General features: G+C 31.6%; 1 protein-coding gene across 1 annotated transcript; it reads left to right on the forward strand.

Moving 5' to 3' along the window:
- Window positions 1-1,616: 1,616 nt before the first annotated feature.
- Window positions 1,617-20,487, forward strand: Fkbp12 (peptidyl-prolyl cis-trans isomerase Fkbp12). The gene is made up of 5 exons (XM_035348573.2): window positions 1,617-1,783; window positions 13,862-13,909; window positions 14,274-14,386; window positions 14,848-14,921; window positions 18,348-20,487. Exons 1-5 carry the CDS (start codon window positions 1,747-1,749, stop codon window positions 18,400-18,402), a joined length of 327 nt encoding a protein of 108 aa, XP_035204464.1. The 5' UTR covers window positions 1,617-1,746; the 3' UTR covers window positions 18,403-20,487.
- Window positions 20,488-21,019: the final 532 nt, after the last annotated feature.

The following is a 21,019-nucleotide window of genomic DNA, read 5'->3' on the forward strand; positions in this document are numbered from 1 at the left end:
CAAAGTCTCTGGCCTTGGGTTCGAATCTTGAAAGAGGCATGGATGTATTGCGATCTTGATTCAGCTATGAGACAAACGCTTGCACTTCTATAATTTTTTCTTCTTTATTTACAGCTCAAATAATGTTAGCAGAAAAGCGAGCACACCTGCGCCGGCGGTTTCTCCATTGATGTAAGAGTGAGGGAAGGAGACAGTGGAAGAGTGACTGCAGCGCCACTACTTCTTAAATAGAATGTGTTCTCTACAACATCATGTTGTGATCTTTGATGCAGCCATGAAATTAACGCTTGCGTTTATATAAAGCGGTATTTTGTTTTTAGCACAAATAATATTAGCAGAAGAGCGCGTACAAGTGCGCCGGTGGCTGATCCACTGACGTAGTAGTGGGGGAAAGAGATAGAGAGGAAGAGTGACTGCAGCGCCACTCTTCCTGAAATAGAATGCATTCACTACACATGTATGCAGTGCCGATCCTAGATCGTCGGCCACCCACATGCAAATTAAAATTGGCTGCCCTTTTTTACAGAAATATAATATGCTTGATAATCATTTCGCCTCCCTTAAATTTGACCTCCCACGTGCTGTACACCATCTTGCCCTCCTCTAGGATCAGCACTGGATGTATGGAGGGCTAGATTAACAATTAAGCAATATAAGCACCACAAAAGGATCGTTAGGTATCTAGGAAACGGGGCACCAAAAAATTTCCTTTTGCCGGTTTTAACGTGGAATGCGTGGTGCTACTAAAGCAAAACCGAGGGAGAGAGAGAGAAGGAATCAAGAAAAACTGGCATAAACATATGTAGAGGAACAAAAGGATTTTTAAATCAGTAGTGCCTTTAAAGATCGTTATCTCTCCCTGGATGATTGGAATAATCTTTTCCCTTTTCTTGCTGGTGTAGTAGGTGTCCAGCAGAGTTGTGCACCTCGAGCAATGTTCTGTGCAATGGCTAGGTGGCCGAAGAGTTCAACTATTGTTGATAAATGCTTAGTAAAATGTGCGGTAGATGTATTAAAAATTATGATGAAAAAGAAAAGAAACAATATTTACCGTCGTTTTTTCGACGATTTATTGTAATTAATAAGCAAAAGAAGAAAAAGGCTTGTCTTTATTGTATTTCTTGAAAGTGCGTTTTTTTTTTTTTTTTTTTTTTGAGGTCTTCGAAATCTTATAAAACAATGCGGAATTATCAAGATAAAAAGTAATACAGACGTCTAAAACATGAGCAAAATCTCAACCGAGAGTATTTATTCATGTATCGGGCATCCATTTTTTCTTTTGCATTACACAAGTCGATAGGAAATATTAAATGAATAAATTGGTTAAAGGTATAGTTGTAAACTTAAATTATTACTGCTTTCCTTACTCATTAATGATGAAATTAACAACTGGATAGCTTTATGTTTGCAATAGATATTTATTTTTTACGCATCCTCGGTTTTTTGTTTATTCATAATTAGCGATATTTTATTAAAAATGAAGCTTTTAAAAATTACTTATTTTGAAAACTCAAATCCTGTGTAAATAACTTCGTAAAATGATATTCCTTGCGGCTTAATACAAATGAAAGCATGTGAGGAATTTCTTGATTCGCAGCCTGTTTGCAACTAATTTTATCGAAGGAAAATTATTGTACGGGAGATGAACAGTGTTGGCTTTTATAATTACTGTAAACCGTTGTAAATTTATATTTCTCTGTCTTTCGGAAATTTAGTTGATTATTAAGTTATTTTAAAAAATAAAACATGGGAGTTGAAATTGAAACAATCAAACCTGGAGATGGTAAGAACGATTTTATGGACAACGTATAAATATGTGTTTGTATGAAAATTGTGTCAAAAGGCTTCTTTATTCGCTTTCTTCTAGAATATTTTCTTACCTTGAGAGCTTCTAATTACTTTTGCGTACCTGTTGCATTATTATCAGTTAAATTTAAAAAAGAAATAATATTTTATTTTTTCATCTTTTTAATGCAGAAATAAATGTATTATTATATCCACACCCATTTGGCGTCTAGGCCAGGCATGCGACATTTGACATATCGATTTATTTCATATTTGTGTTTGAATTTTTCTTCTGTCTTTACATGATGTTTATGTTTATTTACCTTTAGAAATGCATAAATTTGGAACATTGTTTTTTATTGGTGAATATTTTCTGCCTGTGTGTTTTAGTTCCATGTAAGCAATTACAGTTGATCCGTGAAAAAAATACTTCCGTTAGATGAATACGAATTTGCTATTCCTGTTCCAAACGAAGCATTGTTTTATCGTAAAATACATTTGCAATTTTTAAAACACTTTTTAACACGCTGCATTTTAATAGATTATTATTATAAGCATTAAAGAACATTCCTCAGGTAATGAAAATAGTACTCTTAAATACATACATAGCCAAATTTAAAATAAACGTCGATATTTTTTACAGTAAATTCTGTGTAATGTTTACAGGCAGTTTTGATCTTCTGTGGAGGATATTGCGGTAGGAAACTTATGTTTATTTCTGTTGTTTATATATATTCTCAAAAGTAAACACTTTTGAGAGTAATGGTCTTCAAGAGCCGTTTCATATACAGTGGATATCAAAGGTCAGCATACACTGAACATCAAATGAAAAAAATAATAAGATTATTAAAAAATATTAAGGTAAAATCGTAGTATACAGTATGGTCTTCGTGGGATTGTCGCCAATGCCAAATGACTCATTTACTGCTTGCGTGTACTGTATACTAAAACCAAATATTAATATTTTTGTACACATTATTCATATTAAAAAGTAATCTTAAGATTAATAGAAAGGGTTAGTATTTCTATATATACTGTTCATATTAATAAGATTATTACACATGCATATTAAAATGTTATTTTCATGCTTATTTTCTAGTAAATTCAACAACTTATTCCTCCAGATTTGTTTTATTTCATCCTTGAGCCCCTTACTTTTTAGAAATATCTTTTCTGGCAGGACTGTTTACAAAAATCATGAGGAGAATCTGCATATTGAAAACTTTAAGAAACTTTTAGCATATTGGAATATATTTCACTTACCTTTTATTAATAACAAAATTTGTTTGTTAAAATTTGTAAAAGAAAAATTATGCCAAATTTGTAATCTTCTAGTAGTGTGTTTAAAAGAAATTGGATTTTCCAACCCCCCCCCTCCCCCGCATTAGCTTATTAAATGGTGACTATGCATTGAAGATTCTCAAAGTAATTAAACCTCTAATTAGATGGTGTTAAAAAATGCAATATATATTTTTGGAACTACTCTTATATACGTCCTCGCTTGGCGAGAAACTCCACGGTGCCATATTACTATCTAAATTTTTTGTCTATATTTCAAACTTTAATCCTAAAATGTCTCCAAAAACGTGGTTTTTGCAAATGCAAAAATTTAAAAAAAAAAAAAAAAAAAAATACAATTTCAGGTATAAAAAAAATGTAAAGTCTCTAACCAAAAATATTTAATAAGAATCCATGTATGCAGCGATATGTTTTAACTTTAAAAAACATCTACGAATTGCACAATCTAGGCAGCGAAGGAATCTACAAACTACACTTACCTCGCTTAATAAATTAACATAACAATAAATTTCAAAGAATATCATGTACACAGCATTCTGTTTAAACTTAAAGAAACATCTACAAATTGCACAATCTAAGCATTGCGCACAAATCAACAAAATAACTAAAATAAATTACAAATAATTCAAAAAACAACAGAAATTCATAGTAAAAAAACAATGAACATTCTACAAAATAAAAACAATAAAATAAAATGCACTTACCATAATGGATGCTTCTTCGGACAGCAGAACGTAGCTTTAACATACCGCCACGTATTCTCTATGGCATTTATATGACAGCCAGACTCGCTATCCCTAAATTCATACTATGGTTCCTAAATAAATGTTCAAAACCTTCTTTTCCTAAATCCTTGTAAGATTTGCAGCCATCTGAAAAAATAGTTGTACAATGCTCAATCCACTCTTTAATACACTGCATCAGCGTTTCCTTCTATCATGTACAGCCACTAAAATTAATCTCCTAGACCCTCTTGCAACCACGTCTTTCATTGACGTTTCAAAGGCCATTTCAAAGCACGCACGACACAAACCAGCGAGCAGTTAAACCACTCCAGCAAAAGAGTTTTCAATGTCAAAAGGGTTGCCATACAACACGCAATCGTGCCAAAAATGAGCGTAGAACACATATCGTCACATTTGGTGCATATAAGAGTAGAGCCATTTTTACACATAAACTAATATACAGTCAAAAGTCGTTAATTTGGACACCCATAATCTGGACCTCAAAGCTACAAACTTTCTGCGCATGCGCATAGGCGTTTAGGCATGCACGTAAGACCTTTACGGCTGCACATGGGTGTGTGCGCATGCTCATAATACGTTTAATGTATAACGGACAGTATAAGCTAAAATTATCTAATTATCTGTTTCAGTTAATGTTGCAGATTGCGTTGTTCCTTAATCTTCGAATTGGATCCAGCTTATTATTTTTTGCAGACTGTTAGAGCAACTTTATAAAAGTAAGCTTGAACTTTCGATGTCAAATAGAATTTTCGATGCTGGAGCTCCCAAAGGATCTACAAAGCAAAAGTATGTTTCGATCTCCATCGAACAAAAAGTGGAATTGCTGCAAAAAATGGATAAAGGCATATCCTTTGTTTCTCTAAACATTCCGAAATCCGTTTATCAATTTCACGCTGCTCTGCGGCAAGGGGGGAAATCGCCCCGGCGCGCAATGAATTGGAAGTTGATCTGTCAGCACTATCCTTATCTTCAGGGCAGATGTTTTTATTTTATTTGGCTTATAATTCCTTACTAAATGTAGTATTTCATCTCGATGTACTCCGTCTTTGATATGATTTAAATCAAATTCCTCGTCATTATAATTCGCTTCCGATAGTGAAGAAAGTGACACAGACGTTAATGAAAACGAAACAATTTCGATTGAGAAATTAATCGGTATTCTCGACATAGCAATTATAGGACTTGAACAGCGGAACTTTGTAACTGAACAAGAATTTATGTCTGTTTATAGAATTAAAGAGAAAGTATTATCACATAAAAAGATGCAACTTAAACAACTTACATTGAAAGAAATGTTTAATAAAGTAAACAAATAAATATTAAGCTTTTTTTTTTGTAAATTTTGATACCTTTAGATCGTAATTGTTCTTTATTTCATAAATTACGGTTTAATATTTTTAATTTTATAATTTCTGCATGCCATCTTACCAGATTTAAACTGATGTCTATAATCCGGAATTGCCGAAGTCCCAACGAGTCTGGATTAACGACTTTTGACTGTAGTTAGTTAGATCTAATGTAAATTTTGAATAATTGAAATAATTGTTAGCATAAAAGCCAAAATATCTTGGCAAATTTTTGGCATTAATAAGTTGTTTGAGCCACTTTAATCATCTAAATATGAACTTGTAGCCACCAAGATTTGAACCTGGGTTGAATTACCAGTGATCAGCAGTCTTACTATTTAGCCATGGTGGGCTGTGATAGTTAAAAAGAAGTTACAAAGAAACATATATATATGCATGCTGAAGAGCCAAAACATTATGATCACGTGCTTAGTATCCTATTGCGTGACCTTTGGCCTGAAAAACTGCTGTAACTCATTTTGACTGGAGACAGGTTGTACCAAATATCTAAGAAGCAGGTCATCCAAAGTTGAGATATTTCGATATGGTAGTGTTTAAGCTCCGAGATGCCACTCCATGAAATCCCAGATAAGCTCTTATCAAGTTAAAATCCAGCGAGTAAAGTGGTTGGGACATTAAATGGAATCCATCTTCATGCTCCTTGAACCACTCCAACATAATCTGAGCCTTGTAACTTGGGGCATTGTCCTGCTGGAAGATTCCATTTCCATTTGGGAAGACGCCATGTAAGTGTGCAACTGATCCGCATTTACGTTCAGAGAGTCCACAGGTTTTATAGTATGTTCTACCACAACTAAGGTTTCCAGAACTGCCCATGAGAACATCCCCTAAAGCATAATGCTGCTACCACCAGCTTGTGGATGACCTGTCGTACAGGGAAAGAGCAACTGTTTTCCTGTAAGACGGCATACCCTGACATGGCCATCAACATGATGAATGAGAAATTGGGATTCATCTGACCAGGCAACTTTGTTCTAGTTGTTCATGGTCCAGTCTTGATGTCCCTGAGCTCACTGTAGGTGTACTTCACAATGACATTTGGTCCACAGAAGGCACACGAGTGGGGCATCTGCTGCAAAACTTGTATTCAACAGTGTCTGCTGAACTGTGAAGAGTGTTAGAGAATACAGTAACAAATAATAGTTAATAGTCCACTATATTTCATTAACAGCATTCCAAAAAGTGTACAAGTGTTCATTTCTGTAGGGAGACACCAATATTGGGACAAAAAAATTAAGCCGCTGTCATAAATTTATTGCACTTCCATGAGAATAAGTCTTTGACATGTAGTTTGGGAGTTTTCTTTCATTAAAAAAATTTGTGTTCCAAACAAAACAGCTTCAGCAATGCTACACTATTTCTGAACTTAACCCATAGCAACTGAGACAAGCTTCAAATGAAGTAAGAGATGTACATTTTGTTTACTGCCATATTAAGAACGTTTTGCTAAATATTCTTGTCTATTGTATCTCAATTCTCTGTAATTTGTATGAAACACCCACTAATTCTGTATGCCTTGAATGTCACGCATTAATGGGATTTGTTTGGCTCTTTGATGAGTAGTATGACTTAGGTCAGTTACAAGAAGCAGTCGTGATTAGGCTTTTCCAATGGGGGAGAGCAATTTGCATGAAAATTGGACAGTTCTTTATATAGCTTTTAAGAGAGTCGCATGCTGAATTCTAACATACTTCATATATTTAAACTTGTTAATTCAGTTTGGCTTGGGGAAGATAATGCTTTTAAAAATATTTAATGACTTGAATAATGTGCAGTGATATTTAATATATTTAAATCTTTGGCCAATAAATTGCTGAACAACTGTAAGGTACTAGTTGTGTGTGCTGTATGTGCTGAACAATTATAATCTATAAGCTGAAAAATGTCTCTCGTTCTTTTCGTATTTTTCCATACTTACTGCATTGTCAGTTGCAAAACTATGAATTTTACCTTTTTAATTTGTTTTCAAATACATGTTCAAAAGTATTTGATATGTTACCTTTAAATATACAGATAAGCAACTATAGCTTTACAGTGAATCTTAGTAACTTTCATTCCTTTAATATCTTGATAGAGGTGCTTGCCTTGCTTCTCACAGAATTAAGGTTTTTTTTTTTTTTTTTTTTTTTTTAAATCTGAATTAAATTTTGAAAGTGATTTTTTTTAATCTTTTCATTTTAATCTGAAGTTTTTAAATCTTTCCATAATTTTGTAGCAAATCTTTCAAATATGGCAATACAATTGGGGTTATTATTATTATTCAGAAATTTAGTAATGGCATTTCTTGAGGTTTTCTTTTTAAAATTTGTTCATGAAAAGTTGTAAAATTAGTTTTCTAATACAGTGAACTCTCTCCTATTGAATATTTGTAGTAAATTACCACCAAAGTTTCCGTTATAGTAATGACAGTGACCACTACCAATGGAATCATGATTTTATATCAGAGAAAATTTTTATTTTAGTACATGCTTGTCTTGGAGAAGATTTATTATATGTTCTGAGAAAATTATTTTCCTCCAATTTCTCATTTGATAAGAAAATTAATTTTTCATGGTGATATTTAAGCATATAATAATATATAATTTTAGGTACTCCTGTGTTAAAAAGTTACTTTTGTTAGTTTTGTTTTGTTTGTTTATGAATTTACTTTTGTTAGCTTTGTCCAAAAACATGCAGTAACATAAATTTCAGCATGCTTGATCTGGAAATTTACAGTATATTTTGTGCTTTGAGCATAGCAAAATAAATTTAAGTTAGTTTAATTATTACCGGTGTATAACTTTATAGTATATAGTTTCATCTTTATGTGCTCAATTTTGTTTTACTATTATTTTTAGTGCCAAAAAATATGCTCTTGCATGCTTTGAAGACATCAGTGTTGAGTCACCTTCTTGTCAGATATTTGCATATTTATATTGGTTATATATTGGTTAATTGCTTCCATGGAGCTATTGGCATTTTGCCAAATTGCATATTTATATTGATTAATTGCTTCCAATGAGCTATTGGTATTTCTATTTGGGACCTGCATAAAAGAAAAAAAAAACACTTCCTACTTTCTTTGTGCATGCCATCAAAAATCCATTTCTGTTAGGGAATTTACTCAATATATTTTTTCTTCTTTTGGAGGTAGGACCTGCATCTTGTTATAACAATTTTGTGCAGGCTTTCAGATTTTTCACTGGATTTTGAACATGAGATTGTTGGGCACACTTTGAGAAATAGTTCTAGTCAGTTCTAGTTTTACCTGTATATTTATTATTACGTGTAATTGTTCTTCATTAATTGAAGTTTCGTAAACCAGCTGTTTCATCACCAGCATTAAATAAATCTGTTGTAAGAAAAGTAATGTGAGAACTTTCCAACTAAGTCCCAGTGTGAAGCTCTTTTTTTTTTGGATATACGTTTTCACCATTCAAATTGACTCAGTAGTTCTTCATTAATTTCATTAATTAAACCAGTTTCATCACCAGCAGTAAATAAACCTGTTGTGAGAAAAATAATATAACTCTCAGACCAAGTCCCAATGTGAAGTTTTTTTTAAGAAACAAATTTTCACCCTTCAAATTGACTTAAAAGAGATGTATAATTTCATTAAGCGTTTATTTTTACTAATGCGTTCTAATAGTCCAGTAGGAGAAATTCTCTTGATTAGGAAAAAGAAATTACATTTTCTTTGAATAGAAGCTTTCAGATTTTCTTTAGCTTGATGAGAATAGCTTGTAGAGCCATTATGTTATTTTGAAGCAGTAGACAAGAAAAATGAGCCATACTCTTGTCAGGACTCGAACCTAGACCTCTTGAATATGTGCTGGGTGTGCTACTGTTACACCATGAAGGCATGCTGGAAGGAGGGGGACCTTCCAGCACTCCTTCATACCTTGTATATGCCCCTTTTTAAAGGATGACTGGGGATTAGGGTACCCAATCACCAAATTCTGGTGGTGACGATTTATTCTCCATTATCTTTTAATTTGAGTGCTACTATAGAGTCATTAGGTTATTTTGAAACAGGAGACTAGAAAAATGAGCAATAGCCTCCCCAGGACTCGTACCTGGACTTCTCGAATAGGCACGGAGTGTGCTATTGTTACACCATGAAGGTATGAGGGAAGAAAGAAGAAAATTCCTTTAAGTTTGCATTTAAAGTATGTTAAAAAATGGTGCTGTAAACATCAGGCAACACTGAACTAGCAAGATGAGTGTTACCAAATGAGACACTGAAAAGAGTGTTAAATTGCAGAACCATATCTGAAAATTTTGCATAGATTTAAGGAATTAGCAAATCTATCCCTTTAATCCTCTCAGCATTATGGATGTAAAATTCTGTTTTTTTTTTATTCATTACATATGAAAATTTCTGTGACCTTTTAATGTATTCGATTTTGAGCTGGGATGTATATTGGAAGAAAAGGCATCCAGGTACAAAGTGAGAGAGTTGTTCTTTAATTATAATCAAGAAAATACCATTTATTCATGACATTTTAAGGAACTTTAAAATTTCAGAGCTAAACCTGTAGAGCTTGGAGGGTTAATACAAAAATATTCAGCCATCGCATGCTTGATAAGACTTAAATTTATGTGAAGTGGTGGTAAAAGAATTTTCTGTACTAAGGCTTTTGCATAGATTAGGGCCATTAAGGGGGAGAATTTGCTTTCAAACCAAGATTTTGTTAGTGGCTAGCATTGTTGCTGCCTTTTTGTTCTCAGTCAGGTTCGAAACGTGAGAACTTATAACTATTCTGCTAATTTAGAAACATACCTAACATTTTGCTAAAATCACAGCTGTACATGCTGTGATCATATGATAATAAACCATATTTTCTGAAATTGATGTTCTCGAGCATCAGTTTGAATCTAGCTCATTTTTGTTAGCTTTACTGCACCAGAATTTTTTCAATTTCTATAGTAAATCTACCAGAATTTAAACTTTTGATTGCATTATTAACTTGTAATCTCTTGGTATAATAGACTTATTTTGCACCTGATAAATACTTATATAACTCGGAAATTTATCTTCTGTAATGTGAAAGAAAAGGAATGAGAACTTAATGCAACCAATTAAATAAGAATTCTGTGATGCATTGAAATAATAAAACACGTATTCCAAATCTTTCTGTACTCTCTTTGGTATTCTTTCCAAGTACACAACAATCTATTTTTGCTTAAAAAATCAGCAGAAACTCGGCATCAAGCTGTCCTTAGCAGCCCTGCCTATCTACCAAATGCACCTGCTTGTTGCCTTCTTTAGAAATTTTGAGGCAAAATTTTGTAATCCAGCAGGAATTTTACTACAGTTTCTTCCTTTGCAAGCAACTTCCACAAGCCCATATTATTAAAATTAAATTTAAGGCAGAATATGAGAGATTGTTTATAAAAATTGTTGGAACTTAAAATTTGGCTGCTTCTACTATGATGGTTGTGATAACACATAAGTATCAGGAAATGCAACAAATTTTTTTTCACAAGCTATAGATTATATTTTAAAATGTATAAACCTTACATGCTATGTGCCATATGTAAAATAAAAGTACTTACATATTTATCCCAGTGGCCTTGAAAGTTCATTTTCAGCAACCCGTGAAAGTTGTTGCTGATCAGGCAAAGTTGTTCCAGTTGTTCCTATGGAATTCAGAGCCAGGTTTTATCTTCTGCTCTTACAATAAAACATTCTTCAGTCTCTCCACAATAGTGCCTGCAGCGGAAGCAGTGGCGTAGCTAGGATGGGGCAAGGGGGGACATCTGTCCCCGGGCGCAGCGTCCAAGGGGCGCCAAATTCATGCTATGAAATTTTTTAATGAAACGTTTTATATTCTTAGCACACAGAAAGGGGCACAAATTCTTCAATTGTCCCCGGGCGCTGGAAACTCTAGCTACGCCCCTGAGCAGAAGCATTTGACTTACTGTGTTTTTACATTTCCATCAAAAGGATTTCTTCAATTAATACTTTATTATGCCTTCCGGTTTTACTGCAAACTCTGGTTGATCTTTACATTATGGTAACTTGGCGTTTTTTTTGCGAAAATTTGGCAACCAACTCTCCTACAGCAACCCTCTATTTTTTTTTTCCCCGCCGACATTTTGTCTTCACGAAGTAAAGACATGTTTCTTTTCTTTTTATCTACTGAACACTTCTTCCAACAATCTACTAGCCGAATTACACTTATGCTAGAAATTTTATCTAACAAAACTGCTTAATCATGACAAATATTCACTGCAAAATTGGGAAAAAGTGCACAATACCATACTCCTTACGCGTTTTTCAAAATAACACATACACATAAACCATGTACACGCCGACTTATTTTTACTTAAAAAAACATCCCAGAATTACACAAAAATGGCATTGCGCACACTCTTCACTATATCCATGTACACTGCTTTTTTCTCATAAATTAGAAAAATTTCACGAAAATACATGACAATTTTCTGAATCTTTAAACCCGGTAAAAAGAACATATATGAAATTACCTGATCGCGAAAAAGTTTATACCCTTTCCAAATATGAACATTTCCACATATAAAATAAATAAAATATCCAAAAACTTTTACCTCTAAATCATCTATTATATTATACACGTCACCAACGAATTCATACCGCAAGCATTACAAATACTTAGTGTCAAATATTTAAAATTATTTCCATGCACATTTACTTCAACTTAAACGTATACCAAATTCCTACAAACATAAAATTCACAAAATAACTATTATTTAATTAAAATATCACTAAACCATGTACACGTCGACTTATTTTTACTTAAAAAAACATCCCAGAATTACACAAAAATGGCATTGTGCACACTCTTCACTATATCCATGTACACTGCTTTTTTCTCATAAATTAGAAAAATTTCACGAAATTGCATAACAATTTTCTGTATCTTCAAACCCGTAAAAAGAACATATATGAAATTACCTGATCGCGAAAAAGTATATACCCTTTCCAAATATGAACATTTCCCGTATCAAATAAATAAAATATCCAAAAACTTTTACCTCTACATTATCTATTATATTACAAACGTCATTAACTAATTCATACCGCAAACATTACAAATGGTTACAAATACTTAGTGTCAAATATTTAAATTATTTCCATGCACGTTTACACAAATTACTTTACTTCCACCTTACATTTAGAACAATGCATAAAAATAATATCCTCAAATAATTAAAAATACTAACTTACCTATTCTTCTTCAGAATCTTGATTACCTGTCCGATAAACTTTTCTTATTTCTGTTTCAGGATCTTTAAAATCATACTTATAGTTCACACCAAGGTACCAGGTAAAATAAATAACTTAATAAAACATCTTTACTTCTATCTCGCACAACCTTAAAGAAACACTTATTACTACCCCTTTCAATCCCACTAAATACCCATTTCGAATTCACTTTAGTTAGGGCCATGGGATCCAAAAATTAACGAACACTGTTTCACACAACACAGAATAAAGCCAAATATAAAATTTCCAGATTTTTTCACGATTTCACCCCTTTTCCGATTAAAGAACCGTAATTCGTCCATTAATATCACATGACATATCCCATGATCTCTCATTTCCCTCACACAAAATAATGCGTAATCGGAACTGAGTACTGCTCACATTATTACCAAAGTCCCAGGTAGTAACCTTTATCGCCTCCAAAATGTCGCCAAACTACCAGTTACCATATTCTAAAGATCAGCCCAAACTCTATTTAGAATGCTATGAGTTAAACTTACTGCAGGCTATTTCCCCAATCTATAGCTGTTTGGTCATTGTTTTAATTGTTTAACTTTTAATTGTTTTCTAACTTTTCTTTCCTCCATTCAGAAGATGTAAATTCTCTCAACTGGAAAGGAATGGGAATGCAGTCAGAAATTTGATTCTGTAGTCCTCAAGCCATGTTCCTTTTCGAATGGATATTCTCTTGTCATAATTTTTCACATTATATTACCATTGTTTATCCGTGCTTATATCAAATAAAAACACAGATGTTATGAGTGTGCTAAATCACATTACTTGGCAACACTTTCACAGTCAACAAAAATCTGCGTGGTCAATAATTTTATTGTTAAAATTACAAAAAAGCAGTGCATTGATGTAGATTTTGAATAAAATGTATCAATTTCACAAAAATATTTTGATTTAATTTGTAGTTGATTTAAAATGTAGTTTATTGAGATTATATACATTTTTTGTTGGATGCTCCTTTTACTTTTTAAGTGAATATAGTTTGATGTGTACATGGACAAAGGGGGTGCGAAATGCCTAGTTTGTGCAATTCTCTGATTTTTTATTCAAGTGAAAATAGGTCGATGTGTACATGGATAAAGTCAAGGGAGTGCGTAGTGCTAAGTTTGTGCAATTCTGGAATTTTTTTTAAGTGAAAATAGATCAATGTGTACATGGATACCGAGTTTGTGCCATGCTTTGTCTTGTTATTTTGGCTTTGTGTAGCAGCGGCCAAAAATCGGCTCTACACAAGCCAAAGTAACAAGTCAAAGAATTGCACAAACTTGGTCTTCATGTACTGTCAATCTTCGCCAAGCGATACCTGTAAATAGACTTTTACCAAAATTTATGTTAACCTAAGTCTGTTTTCTCCTAATTTTTAATTTACATTGATGTGCTTCCTTTTCCAGTAAATATATATATATTTTTTTCCTTTCCAGGTCAAACCTTTCCTAAAACAGGGCAAACTGTGGTTGTACACTATACAGGTTAGTAATAGATTTTGTAATAAAGGTAAAATATTTTTAAACATTCTAAAAATCTATAAATAACATTATGAATTTGGCCAGTAATATCTTCAACTATTATTATAAGGATATAATAATGTTAGTTAAATAAGATGTATACTTTATATCCTTTTTCTGTTATTTATTGGTAATATATACTATTTATTCTAAACTGCTTCATCTGCAATAGTCATATTTTTTAGCATTGATTTGCATTAATCACAATAATTTTAATGCACCTTAACTTATCCCCCTCCTTCCCCAAAAAATTCAGTGATTGATAGTTAGTCAATTTTTTCATTCTAAAGATGATTTGTTTTCTAAAATAAGCATATAAATTTTGTAGGTACTCTTGAAGATGGGCAAAAATTCGACTCTTCGCGTGATAGAGGAAAACCTTTCAAATTTAGGATAGGGAAAGGAGAAGTTATTAAAGGCTGGGATAGTGGTGTTGCTCAGGTGAGTTAATAAATCAAAAATTTAATTTTATGAAGTTTATTGTAAAAATATATGGCCCAGAATAGATGTTTTTTCTGAGAGATGGTAAGAGTAACTTTTCTGATTCTGATATATTGCAGATTTTTTGGGAATCGCATTTTTTTATACCTTAAATGCAAGTCCTTTTCTTCAAAAGATTTTTTTTAATTCTTGGAAAAAGTAATCATATTCATTTCAGATTCTTGAAATGGTTCTGTAAATTGGAAACAAACATATCTGAAGAAATAGTGGGAAAGTTTACACTTTTACGCATAAAATATGTAATATGTTTTTAAAAGTATCCTTGTAAATAATGTGATGTGAAAATATCTTGTATAAAAAGACAAAATATATTCCTAGTGCTTTAAAATATTTTAGTTATCAGTTTCATATTTATATATGAATAGAATATTTTTTGTAAGTATGTGCTATTTTAATTCTAGATGAGTGTAGGACAACGTGCTAAACTGATCTGTTCTCCTGATTATGCATACGGTGCTCTAGGACATCCAGGAATATATCCTTTTTTACTTGTATTACACATATAAAGTATTGCATAATTTTAATTTGTGCAATATGTATGCAAAATGTGATTGCATGCTGTTTTTAAGAGAGTATTTAATCTTATCATTTATTATCAGGATAGAATTTATGCAATAAATTATTCAATAATATCTGGTTGTAGCAAAAGTTTTCTGCCAAAAAAACTTTCTTAATAAAGTTAGGGATAAAAAAAAAAACATAAGAGCAGTGCCTTCAGTATGGGTAGTAATCACCACCCAAATTCATGATTTTCTGCCAATGTTTTGGTAGTTTTTCAAAGCCTTTGGCCCAGAAACATGGTCACATAAAGTCCAAAGACAGATCAACCTCATTTTCAATATCCTGTGCAGAATGGAAGCTAGCACTAGCAAGATGTAGCTGCAAATGTGAAAAAAGGTAAGTCTGAAGGAGCGATGTCAAGGCTATATGGTAGGTGTGACAAAAGATCCCATTCGAGTTCATATAGAGTACAGCCAGTGAATGCAGACTTATGTGGTCTTGCATTATCTTGAAGGAACATTACCTTTTTTGTGTCGGGACTCACTTTCACGTTTTTCCTTGATAGCAGCGTCAACACGGACTAGCATCTCGCTGTACACCTTACTGTTGACGATTTTACCTTTTTCCAGATACTCTTTGTGGATAATACCACTGCATTCCCACCAGATACAAAGCATGATCTTTTAATCAAATTGAACTTTGCGATGCTGCCGATGAGCTCACCAGGTGCAGACCAGCCCCGTTTCCAACCTGTGTTGTTAGAGTTGCATATTGATCTTCTTCCACAAGTTCTTGCAGGTGGGCCTCATCAACACAGTCTCATATGATTACAACATTAGTACCTAAAGCTCTACACATGATTTGGTGACATTCTGTAGCTGAATGTTTTGAGTTATGTAATAATGCTTTTTTTAACTGTGTTTTACTGATGCTTTTGAGTTTATACTATTCTGTATCTATACTGATGCTTTTGAGCTGTTTGAGTTGTGATGAGAAACATGGAAGCCACGAGAATTTAGAGTTATAATTGAATTTGATTATTACAGGACACTGAAGTATTTTTATTGTGTGACTAAACAGCTATCATAAAAAAGTTAAAAATTTTCTGTTTTCAAATCTGGTGCACAGTATTCCTCTAAGTGATGAAATTGTTCTAATAATATTTATATCCTACTTTAATAAACTTTGTAACTGAAAGTACATGCCTAATATAAGTATTTAAAAAGTGATGCCACACTAACTTTTCAAGCATCCTATATAAGTAGAAATATTTTTTTTTATTATTTTGAATTAATTAACAATAATGCTGGAACTTAATTATATTAGTGCGAGTTCTTTTCTCTCTATCTTCCCTTTTCTGGGGCGAGATATCTCCATTGCACTAACCTTTTGCAATCCTAATATGTAATATGTTTCCAATCCTAATATCTTTACTGAAGAAAGAAAGCATTCTCATAAGCAGAGAACTACTGTTGTAATACACTCAGTCAAAATAGTGGTTAGTGAAGGTGACTCTATACTGAGGGGCATGGATGTTTGTAAGCATTTAGTGTCTGTGCAGCAAGGGATATTCAAAATACATGACGAGCCAAAAGTCCTTTTGAGAGGTTGGTAGTAGTGGTAGACTTTTGACCCACCTGTGTAATCTCTCTCAAAATTGATGCACAACTGCACAGTTAGTGTGGTGGGATCATACTTTTATGACCAATGGTGAATTTTTGGTCTCTCACCCACTTGTACTTGTTATAATAGTGTGTCATAGCTGCCATCTTAAAATATGAAGAATCGGGAGGTTGCAGGAGGTTTTTTTTGCACTGCATGACAACTCTAATTTAAAAGAGCTGCAAATTAAATTTATAATGTATTTATTAAATTAACTATTATTAATTAATTTCTTAAATTAACTTTATAATGTATGATTCAGGGTACTGAATTGTTTATAATATAATCTGTATGTTATAATTATATTTAATTAAATATTCTAAATTTCATGTTCTGTAGCTAATTTAATTTTTCTTTATACTTTTATACCGAGAAAATCCTGAGTAGGGGAGGAATGATTTTTTTATAACAACATTCTTTTAAATAAGATGAAGATAAAATTAATAGTTACTCTATTTACTGTTGTGTTTATCTACACAACAGTAAAATGCAAAACAAAATTAAATGAAATTCGAATGTTAGCTAATTAAACATAGGTTGTATCTTCATAACTTTCTACATATGTGTATAGGATATAAATACAATTCAAATCAAATAAAATTTAGTTAAAAATCACTTGGGAGGAGAATGGAATTTGCATAGTTTATGTTTCATTAATTTAAATTTTATATATTGCTGGGAATTGGTGGTGTTATTTAAGGCAAAATAAAATAATAATAATTTTTAAAAAATCGAGAGATGTGAGGGGAAAACCAGAAGTCTTCTAATAAAACTGAAAGAGTTCATGGCTATGTTATTTGTTCTGAGCTTCTAATACTAGATTTGCATTTTCCTCTATATATTTATTTCTTTTTTAATTTGGTGATTTTATTGTTATTTCACCAAAAATTGCTGATACAAAATATTTAAAAGAAAAGTGGCTTCAAATTTTATCTCTGTAAATATTGACTCAGGTATATACTTGGCAGTAGCAAAGCTGCTTAAAATAAGCCAAGAAAGACTTTATGGAAATTATTTTCAACACTAGGAGTAGGGAGGATACTGTAAATGCAGAATTTAACTTTCTGTATGGTCTCCTTAAATCAAGAAGTCAAATTTTGATATTGTTTATTATGTCTTAATAAGATTAAATAATTAAGTTCCATAGTTTTATATGGAAATGTTAGTAATTAATATTTTCGTGGAGCCAGTCTCAAAATTAATGTTAAATATTGTTTTACTCAAAATGTGTTAATTGCCTAAAAGAATAGCTTCAGTAATATTTCCCAAACCTGGTAAAAATCTGATTGGAAATACTTAGAAACAGACATTCAAAATTGATTTGTATCAACAAATTCATTTCTTAAGTATCTTCAGAATTGTGGAACTTTTCATATTCAATATACTAAAATATAATGAATATTTTACTGTTTGGACCCAACAAGGATTATACGAAACTTTCAGTGTTGAAGTTTTTTTTTCTATAACCTATTGTGAAGAACTTGGAAAGTGTGTGTATCGAATCACTATTGAAGGAAATAGAGCTTATTGCAACATTTTCCGAGTATCCTATTATATAGCTAAAAGATGTAACATATTTAAATTACAGCATATGATAATACACCAATTATATTTTTTCAAGCATAAGTAAGTTAATCTAATTTATGCATATGAATATATTATGAGAGTTTTGTCAAAACAGTTATATATTTGATTTGTAATTTTGTATTTCTTGATAATTTCCTTAATGCTAGTGCACTATCCCTCCAAATGCCACTCTAACCTTTGATGTAGAGCTTCTGAAATTGGAGTAAATGATACATTGATTACCTTCATTTGTGCATATGTGTAGAGGTGCACTCCCATAACCAGGAAAAATCCAGAGTTTGTTTTTCTTCAAATTTAGATTACTCTATTAATAATATAAATTTCTACAGCCAAGAAATTTTTTAATCAGTAATTTGAATTCTTAAAAAATGACCTGGAATATGGGAGATATTTTATGCTATTTCACAATTTTCTTTTCCATATTTTTTCCTCTGTGATCTGTCTGAGATAGATAATAATAAACATAACAGATTTTAAGGGTATGTGTCATTACCAGTAATATGTTAATATCAGTTTAAAGTATTTATTTGTATATATGTTTAACTGGTTTTGTTTTAAAAGTCTGATTTTATGGTTAATAAAAATATACATTTAACTTTGGAATATAATATTCTGTGCTCCTAAATTGTGATAATTTTTTAAACCCCCCTTTTTTAACTAAGTGATTAGGGTTATGTTGTCCTGAGAGTATTTCCAGTGCAAAATGCATTTGCATATAAAATGTTTTTACCCATAGCATTATTTAATTCTCTATTGAGTAAAATTGCTGCATATTTGCTTTATGATTATAAAGTAATAAATTTGAAGGAACTGCCACTAAATTCTTGATTTTTTATCTTTCATCTAAAAAGATTTTGGAGAAGAATGTTCTTAAAATTTCGTAGCGCTTATTAAAAAGATATTCTCGTTGTTTGTAGACGTTAGCTTACGTTTTATATGTCTATTTTTGCTTTTGCCAATGCTGTGAATTTTATCAACTTTTCTGCTTCATGGTAGGCTTTTATTTGAAATGGCAGTGAAAATTGTTATTAAAAATCTTACATTGTTTTAATTGCTTCGATAACTGTTCTGCTAAATATTTTGCATAGAGCTATTCAACATTTATTGTAGAATGGTATACACTGGGCCAGTTTCATGTTTGGTATGACAGATTTCTGACTTATATGCTGATCGATGATATTAAATTTGATTTTGGAACTTTTCTACTGTTAAGGCATTTTGTAAATTTTATATTCAAGTACTGCGAATGTATTTATGCCAGATATTGCATTTATGACATGTAGTGATATTCGTAATTATTAAGAAAAAGGTCAATTTTGTCTTTTATGCAATACAAGCAGCATGCAGGATCTTCAAGAGCCTGTACACTACACAAAATAATATAGATTTTGCCTTTTTTAATGAGTTTTAGTTACTATAAATTATAAAGAATTATTATAGTTTGTTTAGTATTAATTTAATATAAATGCTACATGTACTTATTTCCATACATATTTATGTATTTGGTATGTAAAGAATAATTTATTTTGTAACATCTTTTCTTCTTCCCTTTCACAGTTTTGTGATTCTTTGGTCCAGTGTGTTTACCTTAATATTTTGCTGCTGCAAATTGTTTGTGGCTAATCTAAAAACATACATTTAGTAGGTTGCACTTCTGTAGAATTTTGTAGCATACAGTCGCTTGGTCTGTGTTGCATATTGGTGTTTTGTAGTAATATGTGCATTAATAAAATGAAACTAACTGAAAACTTAAAATTTTTGTATTACACAAGAGAATAGTATTTTTTATTCAGCGTTTGTACTTGCAAGTTGGTTTTTCTTCTATCTTTTTCCAGTACATGCACTCGATAATTTTCCCAAATAGTTATTTATATAAATTTTTAAATCACTATTTATCTTTAATGGGTTTTTGTAAATTTTCATATTTATTGATCAAAAGCATTCTATACTTAATATAATGGTTTAAAAGAAGCTATGAATTTAGCCTACTCTGCCATATTAGACAGCTACAAAGTACACCTGCTACAAAAGTAACTTGATCTGTATATCCATAGTCATTTTTTAGAACAGTAAATTGTTATATTGCATTTTTGGATATAAATTTTGGAAGTACATTATTTTACATCTACTATCAAGTTATGCAATATATCAATTGTTTTGATCCCTCAAATGTAGAACATGTACACCTATATATATATATATATATGTATGTTATCTATGTTTGATTGTGCATATTGTCTAATGCTGTGTATCCATTTTTATGAATATTAATAAAAAGTCCCTCAGCAGTTGTTTCAACTTTTATTATTAAAGCTATTGTATGAAAATATTTGGTAGTATTTTATTTAAAGGAGAGTGCACGTTTATCACATTTCATTGTGCTACACAAATTTTAATAATGAAGCAGAGTATCTGATATTTCATATTTATTTCCATGTATTTTCGTCTGATTTTCAAGTATTTTCTGTACTTATTTCAAATAATTTTCTTCGGCATCTATATATCTTGAATTATGAATTAAAGAGATTAAGTTAAAATATCAAAGCTGAATGACTTGACTATTTTTTTTTTGACAGCACAAAATTATTACTGAGGAGTGCAACATACAGAGGTTGTTCACACATTTTTGTAACGATTTTCATTTTTAATAATTGAATTTGAATATTAATTTTAAAATACAAACGTGACTGGTTATCAAGTTGGAATACATTTTAATTATTGTCTGCAGCATTAAAAATATTTTCTCCAAAATGTCGCTGAAAAATAAATAATGGATCTACATTTTATGCATCCCACCCAAGTCCTCTGACGTGTCTCCTATGG

Source organism: Stegodyphus dumicola, chromosome 1, assembly GCF_044657685.1.
Source record: "Stegodyphus dumicola isolate Sdum_Otavi_A_Nest chromosome 1, ASM4465768v1".
Lineage (NCBI taxonomy): Eukaryota > Metazoa > Arthropoda > Arachnida > Araneae > Eresidae > Stegodyphus > Stegodyphus dumicola.